At 47.4% G+C, this 23,589-nt stretch overlaps 1 protein-coding gene across 2 annotated transcripts in view; it reads left to right on the forward strand.

The window, feature by feature from the left end:
- BTBD11 (BTB domain containing 11) overlaps positions 1–23,589 on the forward strand; it is a 322,152-nt gene that overhangs the window by 264,450 nt on the left and 34,113 nt on the right. Inside the window, exons 5-11 of one of the 2 annotated variants that reach the window (XM_018048217.1) lie at positions 6,665–6,830; positions 9,101–9,190; positions 11,119–11,220; positions 13,190–13,283; positions 13,399–13,534; positions 14,169–14,389; positions 16,109–16,287. In XM_018048217.1, coding sequence (XP_017903706.1) covers positions 6,665–6,830; positions 9,101–9,190; positions 11,119–11,220; positions 13,190–13,283; positions 13,399–13,534; positions 14,169–14,389; positions 16,109–16,287 — 988 coding nt within the window. The remainder of the gene's footprint in view (positions 1–6,664; positions 6,831–9,100; positions 9,191–11,118; positions 11,221–13,189; positions 13,284–13,398; positions 13,535–14,168; positions 14,390–16,108; positions 16,288–23,589) is intronic. The other variant, XM_018048218.1, reaches the window with a different exon arrangement.

A 23,589-nucleotide genomic window follows, 5' to 3' on the forward strand; every position in this document is an offset into this window, starting at 1 on the left:
AAGTAGCTGCTAAATAGTAGAGCTGGGAAAAACCAGAGGTCATGCTCGGAACCTCTATGCTAGCGTTAAAACTAGTAAATGAATAAAATGTGTCTGAGGCTTCACCAGCTTGAATCTGTTAATTGGAGTGCATCAAGGGGAAAAAAAAAAAAGATCAGCAGAATGTATCAGCTCTCGCCTCGATACCGCCTCCTTCCCAGAGGAGAAAAGGCAGTGCAATTAACTGCAGTCCTTAGGCCTACAAGCCTCCTGGAAAACATCTTTCTGAAGTCATGTTCCTGAAGTGGTGGGAAATACTGACCCAGTCTCTTGGGGCCGGGGCCCTTGGGAAATCAGAGAAATTGACCACCTTGGTAGCTGACCTCTTACTTAAACTGATCAGATTTATATGGCATCACTGAAAGTCACTCAAAGGGAAAACCACAGTGTTGATTACCTTCTGGTAAAGCCCCAGGCGATTGGCTTAGTAGACTTCTACATAAATAAATCCTGCACGTGGGCAGGCATACACATTTACCCAGGTCACAGGGGGACCTGCTGGTCCTTCTAGGACCAATCCCTCAGAGACTTTCCAGAAAGAGTAAATGGAGCTCTGAGTCGTGTGTACAGGAATGCTGCAGGAATTAAGATTTTGCAGAGTTAAATTTTCTAACAAACCCAGTTGAACAGAGTCATGTTTTCATAGACCTTTATGGCAATTGTTTCTTACCTGCTTCAGTTTGCCTGCCTGCATGGGCTAGCAGAATTCAGTAACCAAAACAATTACTTATTTTGCATGACCAAGGGATTCTTGATGAACAGGTGGTTCCTGGGGTCTGTTCTCAAGAATAAACTGTGGTTCATGTGTGGATCACCCATCGGTTAGTGCCATGAGGCTTCAGGCACTGTTGGGGATACAACAGATAAGGATAGACGTGGTCCTGCCCTCAGGAAGCTGACCTGCTCACGGTGGGTATGGATAGTTAGGGAGTTTGTGATGGACAGGTACACACTGCTGTATTTAAAATGGATAACCAACAAGGACCTACTGTATAGTACAGAGAACTCTGCTCAATGTTATGTGGCAGCCCAGATAAGAGGGGAATTTGAGGGAGAATGGTGGCAGTGGTGGCGATTTAGTCTCTAAGTTGTGTCCAACTCTGAGACCCCATGGACTGTAGCTCACCAGGCTCCTCTGTCCATGAGATTTTCCAGGCAAGAATACTGGAGTGGGCTGCCATTTCCTTCTTCAGGGGATCTTCCCCAGCCTGAGTCTCCTGCATTGCAGGAGGATTCTTTACCAACTGAAGCACCAGGGAAGCCGTTGGGAAAGAACGGATAGGTGTATATGTATGACTGGGTCCCTCTGCTGTCCACCTGAAACTATCACAACTTTATTAATCAGCTATTGTTGCTGTTGTTTAGTCACTGAATCATGTTCAACTCTTTTGCAACCCCATGGACTGTCGCCCACCAGGCTCCTTTGTCCATGGAATTTCCCAGCAAGAATACTGGAGTGGGCTGCCATTTCCTCCTCCAGGGCGTCTTCCTGAGCCAAGGATGGAGTCTGTGTCTCCGGCCCTGGCAGGTGGGTTTTCTTAGCCCTAAGCCACCAGGAAAGTCCATAGCCTCTATTCTCCATTAGAAAATAAAAAGTGTTTTTTAAAAGTGTGCCAGGGACTCTTCTGGTGGTCCAGTGGTTAAGACTCCACCTTCTAATGCCGGGGGCATGGGTTTGATCTCTGGTCAGAAGATCCCACGTGCCACACGGGGTGGCCAAAAATTAATTTAAAAAGTGTGCCCCCCCAAAAAAAAGCTTATTAAAAAGTGAAAAAATAAATCAATAAAATAGTCAGAGGCTGTGAAAGGTGCTAACAAGGAGACAGATGAAACTGGCCTGGAGCTGAGGTGTGTAATGATAGGAGAGAAATTTACCTTCCTTTAGATGGTCAGTGAAGATGTCCTTTGGACAGGACATCCAAGCTCACACTTGAGGAGCAAGAAGGATCCAGGCCTGCAAAGAGCCAGGGGAAGGGCATTCTAGCAAGAGGGAACTACGCAAGTAATGTCCTCGAGCTGGGAAGGGCCTTGGCCAGTTGAAGGGACAGAAGAGAGAGACGAGTTGCTAGTGAGAGTGAAGGCAGAAGGGGAGTGTTGGAGAGCAGGTCAGGTCCAGTACCCCACAGCCTGGCAGGCTGTGCATGGGGAGCTGAGTCTATTCTCGGTACATGGGAAGGCACTGAAAGATGTTAAGCGGAGGCAGAACATGGTCCTTTCAACATTTTTAAATTAATTTTTTGGCCTCACCCTGCAGCTTGTGGGATCTTAGTTCCCTAACCAGGGATTGAACCCGTGCCCTTGGCAATGAAAGTGCCAGAATCCTAACCACTGGCCCTCCAAGGAATTGCCCCATAGATGTTTTAAGCTCACTCTCAACTTGTGTGAGAGACTGGTTCAGATAAAGAGAAGAATGAAAGTGCTTTTGTGTGTGTGTGACAAATTAAATCACATGGACAACTTTTACTGAGATATTTCAAAAGACAACTTGCCAATACATAAAAACCTAAATAACTGTCCCTTTCCAGTCCTGCCATGCTAATGACCCAAGCCAAAACTCTGTCATATTCTGAGCCTGAAAGATAAATTCTTACGTCTATGCTTGTGCTCAACAGTCCTTGTTTGTCAGCAACTGTCTAGAATATCACAGACCTGAGATTTAAAAATATGCCCAGACCTGAAAAGACTCTGTCTTACAAGCACTTTCATAGAACTGAAGTTACGACCTCTAAGCAAGAGATGCTGGTGTTTAGAACCCGGGTATGAGAGGTGGAGGTGGAGGGAAATAAGCGGATTTGGGGTCTGAGATTTGAGTGGCAGCATTAACAGCTGATGGAATGGATATGGGAATGAGAGGAGGTTCTAGCCAGAGCGCCGGGGTAGGCAATGGTGCCTTTTATGGAGGTGGGATGACAGGAAGACGAGGATGGAGAGTGGGTGTGGACAGATGTTCATACAGAGTTCCATTTGGGACATGCTCAGTTTGAGGGTCTGAAAGCCATTGAAGCTATTTGGTCCAGTAGGCAGTTGTATGTGTGAGCGTGCCAGCATGACAGAGAAGTGCCAGCGTCGGGCTGAGGGCTCAGATCAGCCTGGTCAACTCCCGACTTGTCACTTACCAGCTCTATGACTTGGGCAGTTTCCCCGTCTCTGGAACAGGGCCCCCAAGAGCACCTACATTGTTGTGCTGGTTGTGTGAGTTAATACATGGAAAGAGCTTAGATTTCAATAGGAAGTATTCAGTAAATGTTGGCTCCTTGTAATAACAATTATCATCATCATCTTAGCGACAGTAATTTTCTTGCCATTTCTCTCTTTCTAATTAAAATCAAGGACCTCTGTAGCTGGTAAACACTTCTAATGTTCCTGGAATGATTACTTTACCAGTCTGGGAGCTCCATGAACATGGGGTGGTGTCTGTCTTTCCATAAGCTCCCCTCCTGGTGCCCACTCACAGGACGCACCTCAGTAACCATCATCCAGTCATGTGGAATTTAGCTTGATTCAAAACAAAAAACAAAAATAGATGCTTATTTAAGAGAGGCAATCAGGCACTGAGGAGAGCAGAAGGGCCTCAGATACAGACAGGAGAGAAAATTGCAAATTCAGTAATGGTGACAATTCACAGCATCTTTGCTCCCCAAGATTTCACAAAGCAACCTCTTCCAGAGTTAGACAGCGGTTTGTTACAAGAAAGGTTTTCCTTACCGTTAGTCAGATCAGATACCCTCTCCCTGAGATATGCACACACATCCCCCTCGGGGCTCCAGACACCTCAGTATAGCACCTGCAGGCCCCACCTCTCCCTTTCTGGAAGCTTCTGTGATGTGTGCCCCAGGATCTAACCCTCTTCTCTCTGTCCTGTTCATTTTGCCCAAAGTGTCTGCCTTAACCAATGTGTGGGGAACATGTGCCCCTTAGATAAAGCCCATTGCCACACCAAGCATCACCCCTCCCTCTGTCTACACTTTGGTGGGGTCCATGATCTCATTTCCTGTTCAAGTCACGGAACGTGGCTCTACCCTTGCCCAGATTTCTTTTTAAAGTTTAATTTGCTCAGTATTTGCAAGAGTATTTTTATTTGCTGAATCTGGCCACGTTAGCTGTAAGAATCCCAGGTCCAAATTCCCATGAACTGGACTAAGACACCCTAGCGCACAGCCCCATTCTGTGCCCTAGAATTTCTCATCGTGGGTGCTGATGCCATGGCCTAAAGCCAGACTTGGCATCTTCAGCCCTCCCCCACCCACACCTGGGGAGCTCTCGGGCTTCCCTGGAAAGTCTTCCAACCAAGGTGGTCTTGGCTCCCCCACCTGCCATGAAAAAGTCTTAATCTTGGAGTCCAGAGTCTGGGTCCAAGTCCAATACCTTTCTTAGTTCTTCCCAGGGCTCTCGTACAAATAGGCCCTTGGAGGCCTGGCGTTACACCCAGTCCCTGAGGCCTGTGTGCAGGCTAGACCCAGGTCAATACCTAGCTTCCTTTCTCTGGACTCCATCTTCACTGCATCAGCTCCCTCTGGTGGCCAGAAGCAAACTCCTAATGTCCTCTAAGAGCCCTACCATCACCTATACTGGGTTCCTATTTCAGGACAGCCTTCCTCCAAGGTTCCTTTGCCAGCTGAAATGAGGGATAGATCAGGAACCTGGTGAACGGCCAAGGGCACACCCATCTCGCTCGATTCCTAGGACTCCCTCTGGAGTCCTCTTCATGCCCCAGGTTCTTTCCCCCAGGTCCTAGCCCTACTGAGAGGAGCCTTAGTGCCACAAACTCTCAGAACAATACTTCCTCTCGTTTCCCCCAAGAATAAAAATGAAAGTTCCCTGGCAAACTTAACCATTCCTCTTGCGACAAAGTGGGTTAGTTAGAGGCAGGACTAGAACCAGGAATTCTGAACCCCTGGCTCCTTTCCTGAGTATCTGCCCCCAGAATATGAAGGGGTCCGTGCCAGTGCTGACTCCTGCTGATGCAGGGCATAGAATTCACCAGCCTCGGGACCAGGGCCATCATATGAGAAATGGGTGCCTGCTCATACAGAAGACAAAATCCTCGTCCTCTGCTCCTCGCAGCCTGCACTCAGCCTCTGTCACTTCCTGCTTGAGCAGTGACTTCTTTCCATCCAGCTGGTTCTTTTAGCTCTAACACATCTCTCCACCTCCAAGGCCAGCTCCCCTCAAATTCATCCTCAACTGTCTCCCAGAGTTGGCCTTCCAACCACATCACTCCCGTGCCTGCTTAGAAACCTTCAGTGGCTCTTAAGAATAGTCTTAGGATTAAGTAAAGTGCCCCTCCCTCAGCTCCTGGCCCTCTGCCTGACAGTTTATGCCTCAAAAACACTAAAACCTCCAGTTAGCTCCTGTAGCCCACCACATCTCATGTCCACACCTTTACTCAGACAAGCCCTGCTCCAGGTTCTCCTACACTCTGTCCTTCTCTCTCCTTATTTAAGACACATCTCAGGGTGCCCCCCCCCAGGAAGCCTTGCTGGATCCCCTCGGTTCTGTTTGGTGCACATCTCTGATCATCTGTCACTGCAGTTGCCACGAGGCACCCCCGTGACCAGGGCCTGTGCCCTCCGTCCTTCCGGACCTTGTGCACCTCTTGCAAACAGGCACTCAGTAAATGCTTGGTCATTTGATTTGAAAATTCACCATGAGAAAAAGGTGACATCCTTTACAAATAGATTTGTACCCCTTTCTTCAACCCCTGATTCTCCTCCCGACACTTCCCTAAGCTGGCTCCCTGTGCCTCACTCGATTACTTGCTGGTGCATATTGCCACTAGGACTCTTATTTCATCCGGCCATATCTCTGCCATGCTTCCACTTTGGAAGTAGAGACGTCAGGCCTTCTGTGTCCATTCAGCTAACATTTTTAACACCTCCACATACTGCGTGCTCTCTGGACTGGATGCAGAGACTTGTTAGACAGGGTCTCTGCCCTCAAAAGTCCCCAGCCTGGAGGAGAATTTGGACAAGGAAAGAGGCAAATAGTATGAGCTGTGGTGAGGGGACAGGGTGACACAGTAGGTGCCCAGGCCAGCTCTTCACAGACTGCCCTGGGCTTGCATCCCAGTTCGGCTGCTTGTTGGCTGTGTAGCCTCGGGTGAGTCCCGTATCTGCATCTGTTTCCCATGGTTAAAGGCGCGGGTGATGATAGTGCTTACCTAAGGCTGAGTACAGGAGTAAACAAATTAACTCCTGTAAAGACTATACCAGAGAGCCTAGCCCAGAGTATACAATCAGTAAATATTAGCCATGATTATTCATAGCTCAGTATGCTGTGGGAACGGAGGAGAGACAAGGCCAAGCATCAGTTACAAAGGAGGAAGGATCAAGAGATATCCGTGTTCTAACTGGAGCCTGTGTGTGTGTGCTAAGTTGCTTCAGTTGTGTCTGACTCTTTGCGACCCATGCACTGTAGCCCACAGGCTCTTCTGTCCATGGGTTTCTCCAAGCAAGTATACAGGAGTGAGTTGCCATGCCCTTATCCAGGAACTGGAGCCTAGAAAAGAGCAAATGACATGAACAGCAGATGGAAAGTCTGCTTGGTGCTTCCTAAGTCTGTGCTCTCCAAGGACCAGCCCCCGGTGAAGCCGCTGCCCCTTCCTGACCGTCTCTTCCTTCCTTAGGGCCGACGACTGCTTTTGCGCTTCTCGGAAGCTGGACGCAGTGGCCATCGAAGCCAAGTTTAAGCAGGACCTGGGTTTCCGGATGCTGAACTGTGGGCGGACGGACCTGGTGAAGCAGGCAGTGTCTCTCCTGGGGCCCGATGGGATCAACACCATGAGCGAACAGGTATGGGCCCTCCCAGTGTCTGAATAGCCACCCCACCTCCACCATATGCCCCGCCCTAGGGCAAGAGGGAAACAGCAGGCACTGAATAGAGGCTCCCTCTACTGGTGATGAAGGGTGATTTTTGTTGTTGTTGTTATTGGGTTTTTTCCCTTAGTTTTTATTTTTTAAGTTTTTAAAATTTCTTATAAAAGTATCCTTGTTCATCTTTATAGAAGTTTCACGTGATCGTTGCAGCTGAAATGGAAAATAGAGAAAAATAGACTTATTCCAGAGAGGAAATAATGCCATCATCCAAATAACTATCATTTATATTTAGCATGTGTCCTTCAAGTCCTTTTTCCGGCATGGTTAAAATTAGTTCTCTGCCGGCCTCTTAGTGCATCATGGAACTAATCCAAGCAGATTTTCACCAAACTTTCAGCATATGTTTAAGATACACAGAAGTCATTCTGAAGGACCCTAGGAGATGCCTCAGAATTAGTCAGCCATCTCCCAAACCCCTAAAAGTGAGGTCCAGAGACCTTGTATGTCTATTGGGGAGATGTCCCCATGTGGGTGAAGATGTCATGTGTGGAGGAAACAAACAGCAGCTTTCAATGTTAGCCCCAGATGGGAAATCACAAGACAGATGGAGCTGTCTCTCACGTGAGCGGCTCATGCAGCAAACCCCAGAGAAGCAGTATGAGCTAGCAGTTTCCTGAGCAGCGCCAGCGGGGCCCTAATACACACACACACATTATTAAGAAAAAACAGGGATTTATTATATTTTTTCTTTTTTCAGTATTTTATATTAAAGATACTTTGTAATATCGTTACCTGTTCTCTTTAAAATCACTTCAAATGGATACATTGGCTCAGATGGTAAAGAATCTGCCTGCAATGTGGGCCAACTGGGTTCGATCCCGGGGTCAGGAAGCTCCTCTGGAGAAGAAAACGCCAATGCACTCCAGTATTCTTGCCCGGAGAACTCCATGGACAGAGAAGCCTGGGGGGCTACAGTCCGTGGGGTCGCAAAGAGTCAGACATGAATGAGCAACTAACAAAGTGGTCATATTATTTGTTCAGTTAAACATAGTTCAGTTGTTGGATTGTTTCTAATTACTTAAATCAATAGTACTGAGAGAGATATACTCACTACTCAAGTCTTTGCTCAAATCTGATTATTTCATTAGAGAAATGTTTGGAAGTGGAAATAGTTGCTCAAATGCATCAATTTATCTTAAGGTCTTCAATCTCAAATTACTTCCTCAGAGGCTGTTTCCTTGTACACACTCTCCAACTATTTATGTGTACCCTGTTAATCTTTTACTTTCTTTTGCTTGTTTTTCATTAGAGGTTAATTGATTTTCTTCTTTATTTCAAAGCCCTCTTTACATATTAGGCATATAACCCTTTGTGATAATGTGACACAAATGTCTCAATTTATTGTTTACCTCTTAATTTTGTTTATGTTTTCAATCTTACATCCTCAATGCTGTCAAGGCTTTCTTTTGTGATTTCTTCCATTACTTTCATACCTTTCAGAAACAGATTCAGTTAGATGTCTTTTCTGGTTTTAATTTTTTTCTCTACATCTCTAATCAAACTGTAAATGATTTGGTATGAGATAAGGCTCTAACTTGAACATTTTCCCACATAGCTTTCTTCACAGCACTGTTTATTGAAAAATCCACCCCTTACTTCCTGTTGGTTATGGTACTTTGTAATAAGCAGGAATCATGGGCAGATATGGAATTCCTGAAAACCATTCCTCATTCGCTTGCCTTTTACTTATAAATGATAACGTCATTTACAGATAGAGTGCTGGGGTCATATTCAGAGGCACCAATTTCATTTGACACTGACCAGCAGGCTGTATAGAGCAAAGACGACACTTGTTAAATCCTGAGAGAGAAAATGCCGTGGAAACAGTATTTACCAATCAGATAGCTTAGGGCTGATATTACAGAATCCAGAAAGTTCCTAAGAGGTTTCAGTTAAACCAGCCACTTGTTTTAGCAAACACTCTTAGATCTGTTGCACCCTAAGACACACAAACAAAATCCTCCAACTTAAGCCCAGATAAATGAAAAAAAAAAAAAAAAAAGACAATTTATGTTTCTCTTCTTGCTTCCATGGAGGATTGTAAAGCTGTACATTTACTTTAGAATGCTAGATTCGGAGAACAAGCATAGTCTCTTTCACATGAGTAAGATTTTCCGTTTGTTATTGTCGAGTGACACAACCACCTTGTAAAGCTTCTCCGTTCTCTGGTTTTTAACTCACCGCAGGGCATGACCCCCCTGATGTACGCCTGTGTCCGTGGGGACGAGGCAATGGTTCAGATGCTGCTGGATGCCGGAGCTGACCTGAATGTGGAGGTGAGGGTGCAGAGCGCTGCAGGGCCCCTGGGCCTGGCAGTCCCTGGGGAAGGCAAGCAAAGAGAGGGGGGCTTTATCTCTCAAGAGCCACCACTGAGGGTTCTCAGTCCAGCAAATAGGTCAGACCAGCTTTTGGATTTCCTCCATCCTGAGGCCCCAGCCCAACCAGACTCCAAGAAGCTGCCTGCAAGCATTTTTCATTTTAAAACAACCCGTGCGGCTGCACAGAGCTCTAACTTTTCCCTTGGCTCAGCAATATCGAGTCTCTGATCCTTCCCACTGCTCCATTCCTCCTGGGATCCGACAGAGAAAGCTCTCCTGAACCACCAGCCCTTCCCACTGCCAAATACAAAGCTGGTCCACATCCCCTGTGACCCCCAGATCTTCCACCCTCCCTCACCGAATCCTGATTGGCCCACTTGGTTGGCCTGCTGAAGCCACGGGTCTCAAAGCTAATTGCTGAGCTTCCTCGAGGCCATGTGACATAGTGGAAAGCGTGCCCCGACAGGCTTTAGAATTTGATACGTGGGTTCAGATTCTGAAACCGCTGCATCTTAGTAACTTGCTTTTCTGCTTGGACGAGTGGTTTCACCTTCCTGAGCCACAGTGTTCCCCTTTGTGAAATGGGAGAAGAATCACGCCATCAGAAATAAATATAGAGGAGCATCAGTTTGGAATTCAGTGAATATTGGTGCCCCCCTCAGGGCTTATGATAGGTGAAATTGTACTTCTTGATCATATTCTATGCTGTCTTAAGACCCACTCTCACAAAAAAGAAACATAAGGCAACCGACTTTCTTCTAGCAGTTCAAAGGTTGGGAAGATTGATGGACTTGCTGAAGTCCTAACTCAGCCACTCCAGAAAACTTTTTTTTTAGTTCAAAATTAGATGCTCTTGTAGTCTTAGTACTGTGCTTAAAAAAAAAAATTGCTTTATATTCATCTGAGGAAAACAGGCAGTAGGCATGGTTTGGGATCCAAGACCATCTGGGATCTTATAGGTTTTCAAGTATTGGGGGTTTTTGTTCCCTGATATGAATCCCCAAGCACCATGCACATCCCTGCAAGAGCTCCTCAGTTTTGGGTCTCTGATCCTCTAGCCCATCCCATAGCTCCCAGCTCAAGGTCCTCGCCTAGCCAGTGGTTAGAGAACTCAACTCTTCTGAAAGCAGCAGACATCACAGTTGTATGGCCCCGGGAATGTTTAGAAGAAAAGCCGTGGGCGGGTGACAGACCATCCTGCAGGACCCTAGCCTGTCCTGTCCACTGTCCTGCAGCCTGTCTCTTGGTCTGCGGTGTTTTGAGGTCCCCATGTGGGAAGAGCAATATCAGATTTCTCATTCATGCCCAAGAAAGGTTTGTGCCTAGGTTTCCAGTAGCATGAGCATCCTTGTCAACCAGGAAGCCAGCAGAAGCATGAAATGAGGACAGTGTGGGAGGAGCTGTGACCAGGCAGTGATCTTCCTCCATCAGATGGGAGGTGGTCTTGCTTGACTTGGAAGCTCAAAGCAGACCTCCCCTTGTGTGGGGTTTGCCACTGCCGAGAATTTCCCCTAAAGATGTGGATGTGATGGTGGCGGCCTCACCTGACATCCTGTAGCTCTCAGAAGCCCGCCCTCCCTTAAGCAGGAAGAGCAGACAGGCAGGGGAGCTGGTTCATTGTAGCCACCATTACAATTTCTTGAAGACTCCTTAGAGGCAGTCAGCAGTCACCCATTTAACTCTCTTCTAATGAGCAGCAAAGGAGTTTTTGTTGCGTACAGAGGATATAAAGTCACTACCCTGTATGTCTCCAGCGTTGCCCAAGGTGCCTTCCAGGACATCCTCTGTGCATCTCTAGCCTGCGTGCCCAGCCACAGATAGGTCAGATTTGCTGGTCTAAGTGTTTTGAAGGTCACATTTTGAAAATGATTTCGATTTGTTTATAGGTTGTCAGTACTCCTCATAAATATCCATCCGTCCACCCCGAGACCCGCCATTGGACGGCTCTGACCTTTGCTGTGTTGCATGGACATATTCCTGTAGTTCAGGTATTAACGTATTTCCCTACCCACATCTGACCTTTAACTGTACCTCTTTCATTACGCAAATCTGTACCTCTCCCGGCATGCCTATTCCCCCAGAGATTCATATTGGTTACTTGCAATGAAATACAGCACATTCATGTTATATGAATGAAAATACTCTGTGGAATGATCTATATGGCCTGGCTTTAACCAATATGAACTCATCACATACCTACACGCAGCCTTACACACAGAGTGGCAAACCTACCAAGTTGTTCCCAGTGGCTCAAGGGTGGGGCCTGAGCTATGATTTTGCGGATTTGTTCATTTTTACTTGTCATAACGTGAACCTAAGACATGGCTGGTGTGAGACCTTAGAAACTTCCCTTAGGTGTGACCCCAGTGTTTGCATAGAGTCTAGAGGTTTCCAACCAGCGGAAAGAAGCAGCCGAGCCGCCAAGGGAGTGATTCCAAATGACACTTGCTTGGATCCCACTTATGGAGAATCCCACATAAGAGGTCTAGGGTAGGGTCTTCATGTGTGTCTTCTGAAACAGGTACCCGAATATGGAGAGATGGCCTCATCCAAGATCCTTTGGGCACATAAGTTGTTTTGCCCTCACCATTTCTGGTTGTTGTAGAGTTGGTGTTCAACGGACAGCCATCCAGTATATTCTAGATCTTAAACTCAGTTCATTCTAGATCTTAAAACTTTACTTCATTGGAGAAAAAGAGATTGGTACCCCCCCCCCAGTTCCCTGACCACATCTGGCCCCATAGTGAATGCTGTGTTTCAGGTGCATCAGGAACTCCTCTCCTTTTATGTGCTCCAAGCCTCTTAGAATTACACAGAGCAGAAAATAGGATGTCAGGGACCCCTCGGCAATCTTGGAGTTTCATAGGAATCCTTTATTGTTTCCTAGGTCATGGGAATCCTCAACACACATCAAAGGCATGTTTCAGGAGGTTGAGCCTGTGACATGTCACACCAAGAGCTGACTTTTGCCTGTAGAACATCATGACCAGCCCAGTCCTAGTGGAGGAATCTAAGAAAGAAGGGGTTAGAGGGTGGCCTAGTGGATACAAATAACATCCCTTAATGTGCAGTGGCATCCCCAGCCTTTAAATCAGGAATAAGAACAGCGGGCAGCCACGCAAAGCCAAAGGGAAGTCAGGTCACCTCTCTGCTGCAGGTGCACACATGACGGAATGCCAAGTAGGCAGCCCCTCCTGACTATGCCCTCAGGTAGTCCTGTGCAGGTAAAACAGGCATTTCCCCCTCATTTACATCAGCAGTGCTGACAGCTCATTCACTGTGAGATCCGGCATGGACAGAATCTCCATTTTTAGGAAGCCAGATATCTTAAAGAATGCACAGAATGGAGTCATACGCAGCAGCACTCCTGGAAGCTCATTCTGCCACTTAATTCACTGATCTTGCTGGCCAGGAGGCTCAGCATTTGCTGAGCTGAGTTTCTAGGATGTTCCAGAAGGGATTCTTGTCCTGGTTGGCCCAGTGATCCCCAAAGTCCTTCAGAACTCTTAAGATTCTATGGTTCTAAGAGACCTCTCTAATACTCTGAGGCTTTTTGTCACTGATCCCCAGAGGAAGTTCTCTAGCAGTGTGGTGCCATGAAATTCTAGCTCAGTGCTTCTAGAAACATTAATGTACATAGAAATCACCTGGAGAGCTTGTTGAAATGCAGATTCTAATCATTTGTTCTGGGGTGGAGCCTGAGAACCAGCATTTCAAACAAACTCCCCGGGGATGCTGATGCTACTGTCCTTGGGCCACAGTTTGAGTGATTTGAGTGGTCTGAGGCCCTAGGAGATGTGAGGGGCTCCCAGCTCACCCTCTGAGGTGCAGTCGCCCTCCCCCTGTGCACGTGGTCATGGACCCAGAGGAGAGCAGGAACACTGGCACCACACTGATTTCCACCAGCTTTTCCTGGCGTGTCCTTAAAACATCTCAATGGCCACTCTGCCTCCACAGCTCCTCCTGGACGCCGGGGCCAAGGTGGAGGGCTCTGTGGAGCACGGCGAGGAGAACTACTCAGAAACGCCCCTCCAGCTCGCAGCCGCCGTAGGTAAGAGTCTCTGATGCTCGTCCCAGCCAGGGGCTCCAGCACCCTGTCCCTTGATGTGTCTGTGACTGTGTGTTTGCTTGATTCTCTTATCAAACCCCCTTCTCTGGGCTTGCAGGAAATTTTGAACTGGTTAGTTTGCTGTTGGAGCGAGGCGCGGACCCCCTGATAGGAACCATGTACAGGAATGGAATTTCTACCACCCCCCAGGGTGATATGAACTCTTTCAGCCAGGCTGCAGCCCATGGACACAGGTAGGCTAGGATGGGCCATGAAGTCCCAAGTGGTGCTTGTTAAAAATGCAGATTCCCAGGCCTACCCCAGACTCACTGCATCTCTGGATGTGGGGCCCAGAGGCAGTCCAGGCCTGGCCAACTTCACATATTGCACGTCCACGGGTCCTTCCCCAACCGGCTTTCATCTCACAGACGTCACTTTTTCCCAGTGTTGGTCAGAGTTCATCACATCACCTGTCATGATGTAAGAAGAATCCATTTAAAGAATAATGAAACCTCTCATGTTTGGTTACTTCCCATCTACATTTCCTTCAGGATTTACCCCATCAGATTTTACTACGCATAACCCCAAGCGAAGCAAATTCACCATGGGGGCAGTGCAGGCAGACTTAAAAGGGCAGAGTTCTAGAACCTTCTAGATATTTGGTGAAAGCACTTAGCCCAAGTCATCCTCAAGGAAACGCAGCCAGTCCCACCCCACCATCTCCTCCAGCCTCAACATGTAGTGCCCTGGTCACACCTCTGAAACCACCACTCCAGAGTTGTCCCATCCTTTTGTCCCAAGTTGAGAGGGTTCCCCACATCCCCGCCCCCACCCTGGCACAGCCCTTGCATCTCTGAGTGTCTTCCTCTCTGGGTTTATGATTGACAGGAATGTGTTCCGCAAACTGCTCGCTCAGCCAGAGAAGGAGAAGAGTGATATCCTGTCCCTGGAGGAGATTCTGGCTGAGGGGACTGACCTGGCGGAGACAGCCCCGCCCCCCCTGTGTGCCAGCCGCAACAGCAAGGCCAAACTCAGAGCCCTGAGGGAGGCCATGTATCACAGCGCTGAGCACGGCTACGTGGATGTCACAATTGATATCAGGAGCATAGGTCAGTCTGGGGGCCTTCCACGGCTGGGCATGGTGGCTCCACCCAGCTCCAGGTCACATACCCACATGTGCGTGCACACACACACATGCACACATGCACGTGCACACCCCTGTGCACACACCCCTTGCAGCTCAGGGAACTTCTCATTTGCTGGTTGGAGCACTTCTGGGCTAAGGCCCCACATGGTCCCCATAGACAGCAGCATTCTGCCCGCCCCAGACACCCACCCTCAGGCCACCCTTCCACGATTCCCAAACCCTGGACCCTGAGTTAGGAATCCGAATCACCTGGGGAGCTTGTCTGAATACAGATTGCCAGGCCCTACACCCAGAGGCTCTGCTGTCGAGGGTCTGGATGGATAAAGGCTGGAAATCTTTATATTTAACAATCATCCCAGGTGGTTCCCAGTGGTTGGAGAATCGCTGCCTGAGAGCACTCAGATCCAGGAAGCAGCTGCTGGCATCAGCTAGGATGAGGGCATCCCGTCCCTAGTGGGGCTCCCCCTACTCCAGGAGCAAAGCCATGCCCAAGGGAAAATTAGGTGTCTCTCCCTTGAGCAGGCTAGCCCAGGGCCATCTCTTCCATGCATCTGGGAAACAGGCTAGCCCAGCCCTCACCCAGCTAACGGCACCAGCTCCGGCCCAGAAACAGCAGGGCACAGCAAGGGCTGTAAACACAGGGTGTGGCAGGTCAGGATAGGCTGAGGCCTCCAGTGCTATTCTGGAAACTTGTCTCTCTCAGAGAGTGGCTGTTGAGTATGGGGGATATTATGCCATTCCCCTGGCAGCCTGTGTAGCTGGATTCTGAAGCTCAAGACTCTGAATGGTGCATTTATAAGCAGTAGCAAGTGCCCCAGCCTCACGGTTGGGGGCAGAAGCGAGTCACAGCCATCAGCTGCTGGAGAGGTTTCTATTAAGGGAGGAAGACCTGATGAAGTGCCTGAAGATGGAAATGTTGATTTGCATATGGCAGCAGTATCCTCCTGTGTCTTCATATTCAGATGGAAATGCCCGCCCTGGCCAGAGCAGCTGACAGTGAGGTCCACTGTGGGTTTCACTAGCTCAAAGCTCTGGGCATGGAAGCAGAGGGGATGGGGAAGGAAGAGGTCAGAACTCAGAAGGCTGCAGTCTGCATTACAGTTTCAATACTCTACACGGTGATTACACTTTGTAAACTGTAGTCCCCAATACGGAGAAGGCAATGGCACCCCACTCCAGTACTCTTGCCTGGAAACTCCCATGGGCGGAGGAGCCTGGTGGGCTGCAGTCCATGGGGTCACGAAGAGTCAGACACGACTGAGCGACTTCACTTTCACTTTTCACTTTCATGCATTGGAGAAGGAAATGGCAACCCACTCCAGTGTTCTTGCCTGGAGAATCCCAGGACGGGGGAGCCTAGTGGGCTGCCATCTATGGGGTCGCACAGAGTCGAACACGACTGAAGCAACTTAGCAGCGGCAGCAGCCCCTAATAACACGAGGAGCGTGCAGAACTGGATACCCATAGTTAACGGACTCGAGTTATGACCTTTAATTTTAACTTCTGCAAGTCTTTGGGAAAGAAGAAACAAAACAGCTCTGACTCTATGCAATGAAAGGCGGTCTCTTGGTCTCATGATCTGGTAATGTCCTCAGGAAAGGCCAGCTTCCACATAAAAACACGCCTTCTCCTCTGGTTGTTGTCTGCCCTCCCCTCCCTCACCCCGCCCTCCCCCTTCCAGGTGTCCCGTGGACCCTGCACACGTGGCTGGAGTCTTTGCGGATCGCCTTCCAGCAGCACCGCAGGCCTCTCATTCAGTGCCTGTTGAAGGAGTTCAAGACCATTCAGGAGGAAGAGTACACGGAGGAGCTGGTCACTCAGGGCCTGCCCCTGATGTTTGAGATCTTGAAAGCCAGCAAGGTACGAGGGCCTCCTGTGGGCAGGGAGCACAGCTGGGGGGTTCTGATCTCGGCGCTCCTGCCCCTCGGGTGGGAACCTTGCAGTCACTGGTCTGGTACCCTGGCTGCTTACAGCTGCTTGTGCGGCCACTCGCAAGGCAACTGCTCTGCTGAGCACCTGTCCCGTCCCAGGTGCTTGGGCACACGGGAAAAAGTAAAGGATACCTTCCGGCCAGGGAACTTGCACAAAAGTGGGGGTGCTACAGCCCAAGCGTACCTGAGGTGGCTTGTGAAACAGCGTTAAATTGTGTGGCAAAGGCTCTGAGGAGTGTGGGAAGGTTGGGGGAAGGTGTCACTGAGATGCTGAGACCAGGGCGGGCCTGGACAGACAGTAGGACATAGGACATTGGGAATCCAAGGGGAAGAGGGAAATGAGTGTAGCTGCCTTGGATGCAGACCCCACAGGGGTCCCTGGAAAGCCAGGCCCCGAGAAGGCTTTTCAGGTCTGAGGACAGCACGTGCCTAGTCCTTCAGGCTCACTCCCCATTCTTCAAGGGCCCCTGCGTTCCTGTTGGCACTTCGTTCCCAGCATCGGGAAAACGCTGCAACCCCTGCACAACAGGTCCTTCTAAGACAGTGGAGGCTGTGAGGTGTCAGGGAATTAGGCCTCTGAACCAAAAGGGCTGCATGGATTTCCCTGCCAGAGCGGGGAGGGGAGTATGGGGCAGCCTGCTCTATAGGGTGTGGGGACGGCCCCACAGCAAAGCCCTGGCAACACATCCGGCTGATTTCTGAGCCTCGGAGCACCTGGCCCAGAGTCCAGTGTGGGTCCCATCAGTTATTCTCATTAGCACCAGAGACTTAAGGGCCCCTGTGGGCTGGATATATGTCTAATGTCAAGCCCCACTTAGACCCAGAATGGGAGCAGGTGTGCCAGGCCTCAGGTAATGAGCCTCAGCGATTCCACAAAGAGCAGAACCCACTGGAAGCATTTCAAAACCAAACTCTCCCTCAGCCCTCACCCATCCCCCCAGCTTGAAAAGAAATAAATAGATAAGCCCTGAAATTACCTAAGAGACCACCTTAGTGAAAAACATTGCTGGGTCTGTTCCCAGAGTCTGGTGTTGTAATTGGTTTTTGGTTTGTTTTTGTTTTCTTTTTTTTTTTCCTTCTATGGGCTGTAATGGGAATTCCAGAAATTACTAAGACATGCTGTGTATTAAGGAAACCTAATCTATGGATTTTTTAAGTAAATTTATTTTGAAGTATGGCATGCATCAGAAAAGTGCCCAGGTCATAGCTGTGGAGTCTAATGAATTTTCACAAGGCAAACTTACTCATGTGATCAGCATCCAGACCAAGAAACAGAACCTTGCTAGCATTCCTGCAGGCACCTTGGGTCCCACTGAACCACTAATCAGCCCCCTAAAGAGCACCCACAGCAGCTGATAGCAGTAGCTAGAGGCCTAAAAGCAAGGAGGGAGGGGCCTTTGGCAGGAGATGGGAACCAGAGCAGGCTTCCCCGGTGGCCCCGGTGGTAAAGAACCTGACTGCCAGTGCAAGAGACTTAAGAGACGCGGGTTCAGTTCCTGGGTTGGGAAGATTCCCTGGAGGAGGGCATGGCAACCCATTCCAGTATTCTTTCCTGGAGATTCCCATGGACAAAAGAGCCCAGCAGGCTACCATCCGTGGGGTCACACGGAGCTGGACACGACTGAAGTGACCTAACCCGCACCCATGCACGTGTACTAGAGCCTGCTCCATCCAGCTGTCCTGATCTTGGAGGGGAGGGGGAGGCAGGGATGGGGCAGGAGCACTCATGGTCAGGAGACAGCAGTCTGGGAAGAGGCACATTCAAGAGTCAGGTTTGCCCTGTATGACCAACAGGAAAGCCCATCTATGTCTGTAACGTATATATATGAGTGTCCATATTAAATAGGTGGCTCAGTTGTAAAGAGTCCACCGGTCAGTGCAGGAGATGCTGGTTCGATCCTTGGGTCACAAAGATCCCCTAGAGAAGGAAATGGTAACCCACTCCAGCATGCTTCCTGGGATAATCCCACAGACAGAAGAGCCTGGCAGACTACACTCCATGAGATCACAGAGTCAGACATGACTGAGTACATGTGCACGACAAGGGTGTCCATAGCAGTGTTTCCTGTGATAGGAAAAAATTGGGAACACCTCCAATACCCATTAACGTAGAATGGGCAAATACATCGTATGTTCACAGCGTGCATGTGTGCTAAGTCGTTTCAGCGGTGTCTGACTCTTTACATGCCTATGGACTGTAGTCCGCCAGGCTTCTCTGTTCATGGGATTCTGCAGGCAAGGATGCTGGAGTGGGTTGCCATGCCCTCCTCCAGTATATTCACTGCATGAAATAATAAACCAAAATGGGTTTTTTTTTTTTAAGTCAGGTTTTCCCTAACGGGGGAGAGGTGGGAATGGGGGTGGTCAATGGCAACCCCTACTGGTGAATTGTGGTATTTTTTTAACACCAAAAACATTTCACACTGAGGTATAACCAATTAACAATGTTGTGATAGTTTCAGGTGAATAGCGAAGGGACTCAGCCATACGTGTACATGTATCCATTATCCCCCAAACCTCCCTCCCATCCAGGCTGCCACATTCCATTGAGCAGAATTCCATATGCTATACAATAGGTCTTTGTTGGTTATCCATTTTAAATCTAGCGGTGTGTACATGACCTTCCCAAAACAGAAGCAACCTAAATGTCCATTGACAGACGAATGAATAAAGACGTGGTACAGATATACAATGGAATATTATTCAGCCATTAAAAAGAGTGAAATAATGCCGTTTGTGGCAACATGGATGGACCTAGAGAGTGCCATAGTGAGTGAAGTAACTCAGAGAAGGAGAAATACCGTATTATATCCCTTGCATGTGGACTCTAAGAAGAAATTACAACTGACAAAACAGAAGGAGACTCACAGACTTAGTTAGGGACTTTGGGAGATGTGGTATTAATACTGACTCAGTTCAGTTCAGTCGATCAGTCATGTCTAGCACTTTGCGACCCCATGAACTGCAGCACGCCAGGCTTCCCTGTCCATCACCAACTCCTGGAGCCTACTCAAACTCATGTCCATCGAGTCAGTGATGCCATCCAACCATCTCATCCTCCATCATCCCCTTCTCCTCCTGCCTTCAGTCTTTCCCAGCATCAGGGTCTTTTCCAATGATTCAGTTCTTTGCATCAGGTGGTCAAAGTATTGGAGCTTCAGCATCAGTCCTTCCAATGAATATTTAGGACTGATTTCCTTTACAATTGACTGGTTTGATCTCCTTGCAGTCCAAGGGACTCTCAAGAGTCTTCTCCAACACCACAGTTCTACAGAGGGCAAAAAATAGGTGATCAGTTTCTGGTGGCTACAGGGTGAAGTCAAGCATTCTCCAAGCACAGTGATATTCCTGTGGTCAGAAGTCTGGAGAGAGATGATGGCAGACAGTTGAGAAAGTGCTGCAAAGCTCTGCCCTCAGAAAGTATCCTCTTGGAAGGCATGAGTAGCAATGCATTGTTCCTGCTCTCTCCACTAACAAATTCCTGTTCAGATCATGCCTGCTGCTCTGTGTGAACAAACATCTGGTTCTATCAGAGTAGTGAACAAGAATGTAGAATTCCTGTAAATATTAATAAATCCACTTTGCAGTCAACTCAGAGAATCATAGCCATCCTGTCAAGTGAAGCGGATGCTTTCTCCCCATCTTTGACGAGTGCTTGGTCAGATATTACTTGACATCTGGTTGCAGATGTGCTTTTTTGCTCCCACTTCTATTCATTTATTTATTTGGCTGCACCAGGTCTTAGTGGCTGCACACAGGATCTTCGATCTTCGTTGTGGCATATGGGATCTACTTCCCTGACCAGGGATCAACCAGGGGACCCCTGCACTGGGAGCTTGGAGTCTTAGCCACTGGACCACCAGGGAAGTGCCATCCCCACTTCTAAATTTTATCTTTAAATATCTAAAGAATTCAGTTTCTCTAGATTTCCCTAGGAGTAGAACAATGCAGTCATTGTTTAAAAATAGGTCTGTTTAAAGAGAGCTTCTGGCCATTTGTACATACATACATAAATTTATACATACATAATTCTTCTGGACATTTATCCATTCCACAGTCGTGAGTGCCCACTAGTCTACAGCAGTGGTGGGATGTTCTTTACCCTCCTGGAGCTTACTGTGTCCAGGGAAGGGGCAGACCCACAGTAAGCCAGGACATAAATCAGCAAAAAAGAGCAAGATAAACACTATGGAAAAAACAATGATCTTGGACAACGATGTAGTCTCTGGGGGGTGGGGCAGGCAAGGTCTACTCTAGACAGGATGATAAGAAAAGTCTCCCAGAGGAGGTAGTGTATGAACAACCACCTAAGTGAGGAAGAGCTGCCAGCCACACACAGGCCTGGAGCAAAAGCATTCCACTCGGGGATCGGGAACCTGGAGGAGCAAAGTTCCTGGTGGGAATGTGCTTGATGTGCTGGAGAACCTGCAAGTGGAGGGACACAGGAGGAAGTATGAGAGGTGAAGTCAGACTGCACGGGGCCTTTCTCCAGGGTGCACATTTGGGGTTTTCCTCCACATGCACTGAACAGAACACCACTGGGGACTTTAGCCAACGGCGAGATGTGGGCTATGCAGCTTTATTTTTCTCCTTGTGACTTGTACACTTTTTAAGTTTTATTTCCCTACTTTTTAAAAATTTACCTTTTTAAATTAAACTTTTTATTTTGAGACAGTTGCAGATTCTCATGCAGTTGTGGGAAAACATACAGAGAGATTACTTTGCTTCCCCCACTGACAGTATCTTGCAAAATGACAGTTAAATGTCACAACCAAGATACTGACATGGAACTGTCATCATGCAGAAAATTTCCATCGCCCTAAGGCTCCCTCGCATTGCTCTTTTTTTTTTCTTTTTTTTTTTTTTTTTCTTTTTTTTTTTCTGGCTTGGGGATCTTAGTTCCCTGACCAGGAATCAAGCCCAGGCCCCTTGCAGTGGAAGCGCAGAGTCTTAACCTCTAGACTGCCAAGGAAGTCCTTCTTTTTTCTTTCTGTTTTTCATGTTACTCTTTTAAAGCTACCCTCATATCCTTCTGCCCCGACTCCCTCTTTACGCTCTGGTAACCACTATTCTGGTCTCCATTTCTCTAATCTTGTCATTTGGAATGTGATTTAAATGGAATCATACAGTAGGAAACTTTAGGATTGGATTTTTCTCACTCAGTATAATTCTCTGAAGGTTCCTCCAGGTCATTGCATGTGTTGATAGTTTGTTTCTTCCTGTTGCTGCATAGTACTCTATGGTATGGACCAATCGCAGTTTAGTAACCACTCACTCATTGAAGGACATCTGAGTTGTTTCCAGTTTTGAGCTATTACAAGTAAAGCTACTATAACATTCCAGCACAGGTGTTTGATGTGAATATGTCTTCATTTCTCTGGGATAAATGCTCAGGAGTGCAATTGCTGGGTTGTATGGTAGTTGCATAGTTAGTTTCTAAAGATGCTGCTAAACTGTTTTTGAGACAGGCTGCACCATTTTACATTCCCACCAGCAAAATATGAGTAATGAAATTTCTCCACATTCTCACTGTTTGGTGCTATTGCTATCTTTTTATTTTAGCCATTCTGATCGATGTGTAAGTGGTATCTCATTGTGGTTTTAATTTGCATTTCCCTAAATGGCTAATGATGTTGAACATATTTTCATGTGTTTTTTTGCCATCTGTATATGCTCTTCAGTGAAATGTCTGTGTCCTTTGCCTGTGTTCTAATTAAACTGGTTTTTCACTGTTGAATGTTGAGAGTTCTTTGTAAATTCTAGAAAATAGTCTCTTGTCAGATATATGGCTTGCAAATACTTTCTTTCTCCCACTCAGTAGCTTATCTTTTTATCCTCTTAACAGGGTCTTTCACAGAGCTTTTAATTTTAAGGAAGTCCAATTTTAGTTTTTCCATTTGTGGAGATTCTGCTTTTGGTATCAAGTATCAGAATGCTTTGTTGTCGTTCAGTTGCTAAGTTGTGTCTGACTCTTTGTGACCCCATTGACTGCAATGCGCCAGGCTTCTCTGTCCTTCACTAACTCCCAGAGCTTGCTCATACTCATGTCCACTGGAGTCAGTGAGTCCATCCAACCATCTCATCCTCTGTCGCCCCCTTCTTCTCCTACCCTCAATCTTTCCCAGCATCAGGATCTTTTCCAATGAGTCAGCTCTTCGCATCAGGTAACCAAAGTATTGGAGCTTCAGCATCAGTCCTTCCAATGAATATTCAGGGTTGATTTCCTTTAGGATTGACTGATTTGATCTCCTTGCAGTCCAAGGGACTCTCAAGAGTCTTCTCCGGCCCCACAGTTCAAAAGCATCAATTCTTTGGCTCTCAGCCTTCTTTATGGTCCAACTCTCACATCCATACATAACTACTGGAAAAACCATAGCTTTAACTATATGTACTTTTGTAAGCAAAGTGATGTCTCTGCTTTTTAATATACTGTCTAGATTTGTCATAGCTTTTCTTCCAAGGAGCAAGCATCTTTTTAATTTTGTGGCTGTAGTCACCATCTGCAGTGATTTTGGAGCCCAAGAAAATAAAATATCTCACTGTTTCCATTGTTTCTTCATCTATTTGCCATGAAGTGATGGGACTGGATGCCATGATCTTCGTTTTTGAATGTTGAGTTTTAAGCCAGCTTTTTCACTCTCCTCTTTCACCCTCATCAAGAGGCTCTTTAGTTCCTCTTCATTTTCTGCCATAAGGGTGGTATCATCTGCAGCTACAAGGTTGTTGATATTTCTCCCAGCAATCTAGATTCCAACTTGTGATTCATCCAGCTGCTTTGCCTAGCCCAAATCTTGAAGGTCTCCTCCTCATTTTTTTTCTAGAAGCTTTATAGTTTCATGTTTTACATTTAAGTCTGTGATTCATTTCATCTTGAGTTAATTTTTGTATGAGGTGTGGGACTTTGATCAACATTGCTGTTTTGTTTTTGCTTTGCCAGTGGATGTTCACTTGCTCCAGCATCTTTGTTGAAAAGACTCTTTCATCAAATTGCTTTTTTTTTTTTTTTTTGATCCGTGCCTTGTGGCATGCATGTGGCATGCTGTAGCTTAGTTCCCAGACCAGGGCTCAAACCCGTGCCCCCTGCAGTAGAAGCTCAGAGTCTTTACCACTGGGCTATCAGGGAAATCCCCACACATGATCTTGATTACTGTAGCTAAAAAATAAATCTTGAAATTGGGTAAATTGTTTCCTCCCGTGTTATTCTTTTACCAAATGAATTCATATTCTTTGC

This window comes from Capra hircus, chromosome 5 (genome assembly GCF_001704415.2).
Source record: "Capra hircus breed San Clemente chromosome 5, ASM170441v1, whole genome shotgun sequence".
NCBI lineage: Eukaryota > Metazoa > Chordata > Mammalia > Artiodactyla > Bovidae > Capra > Capra hircus.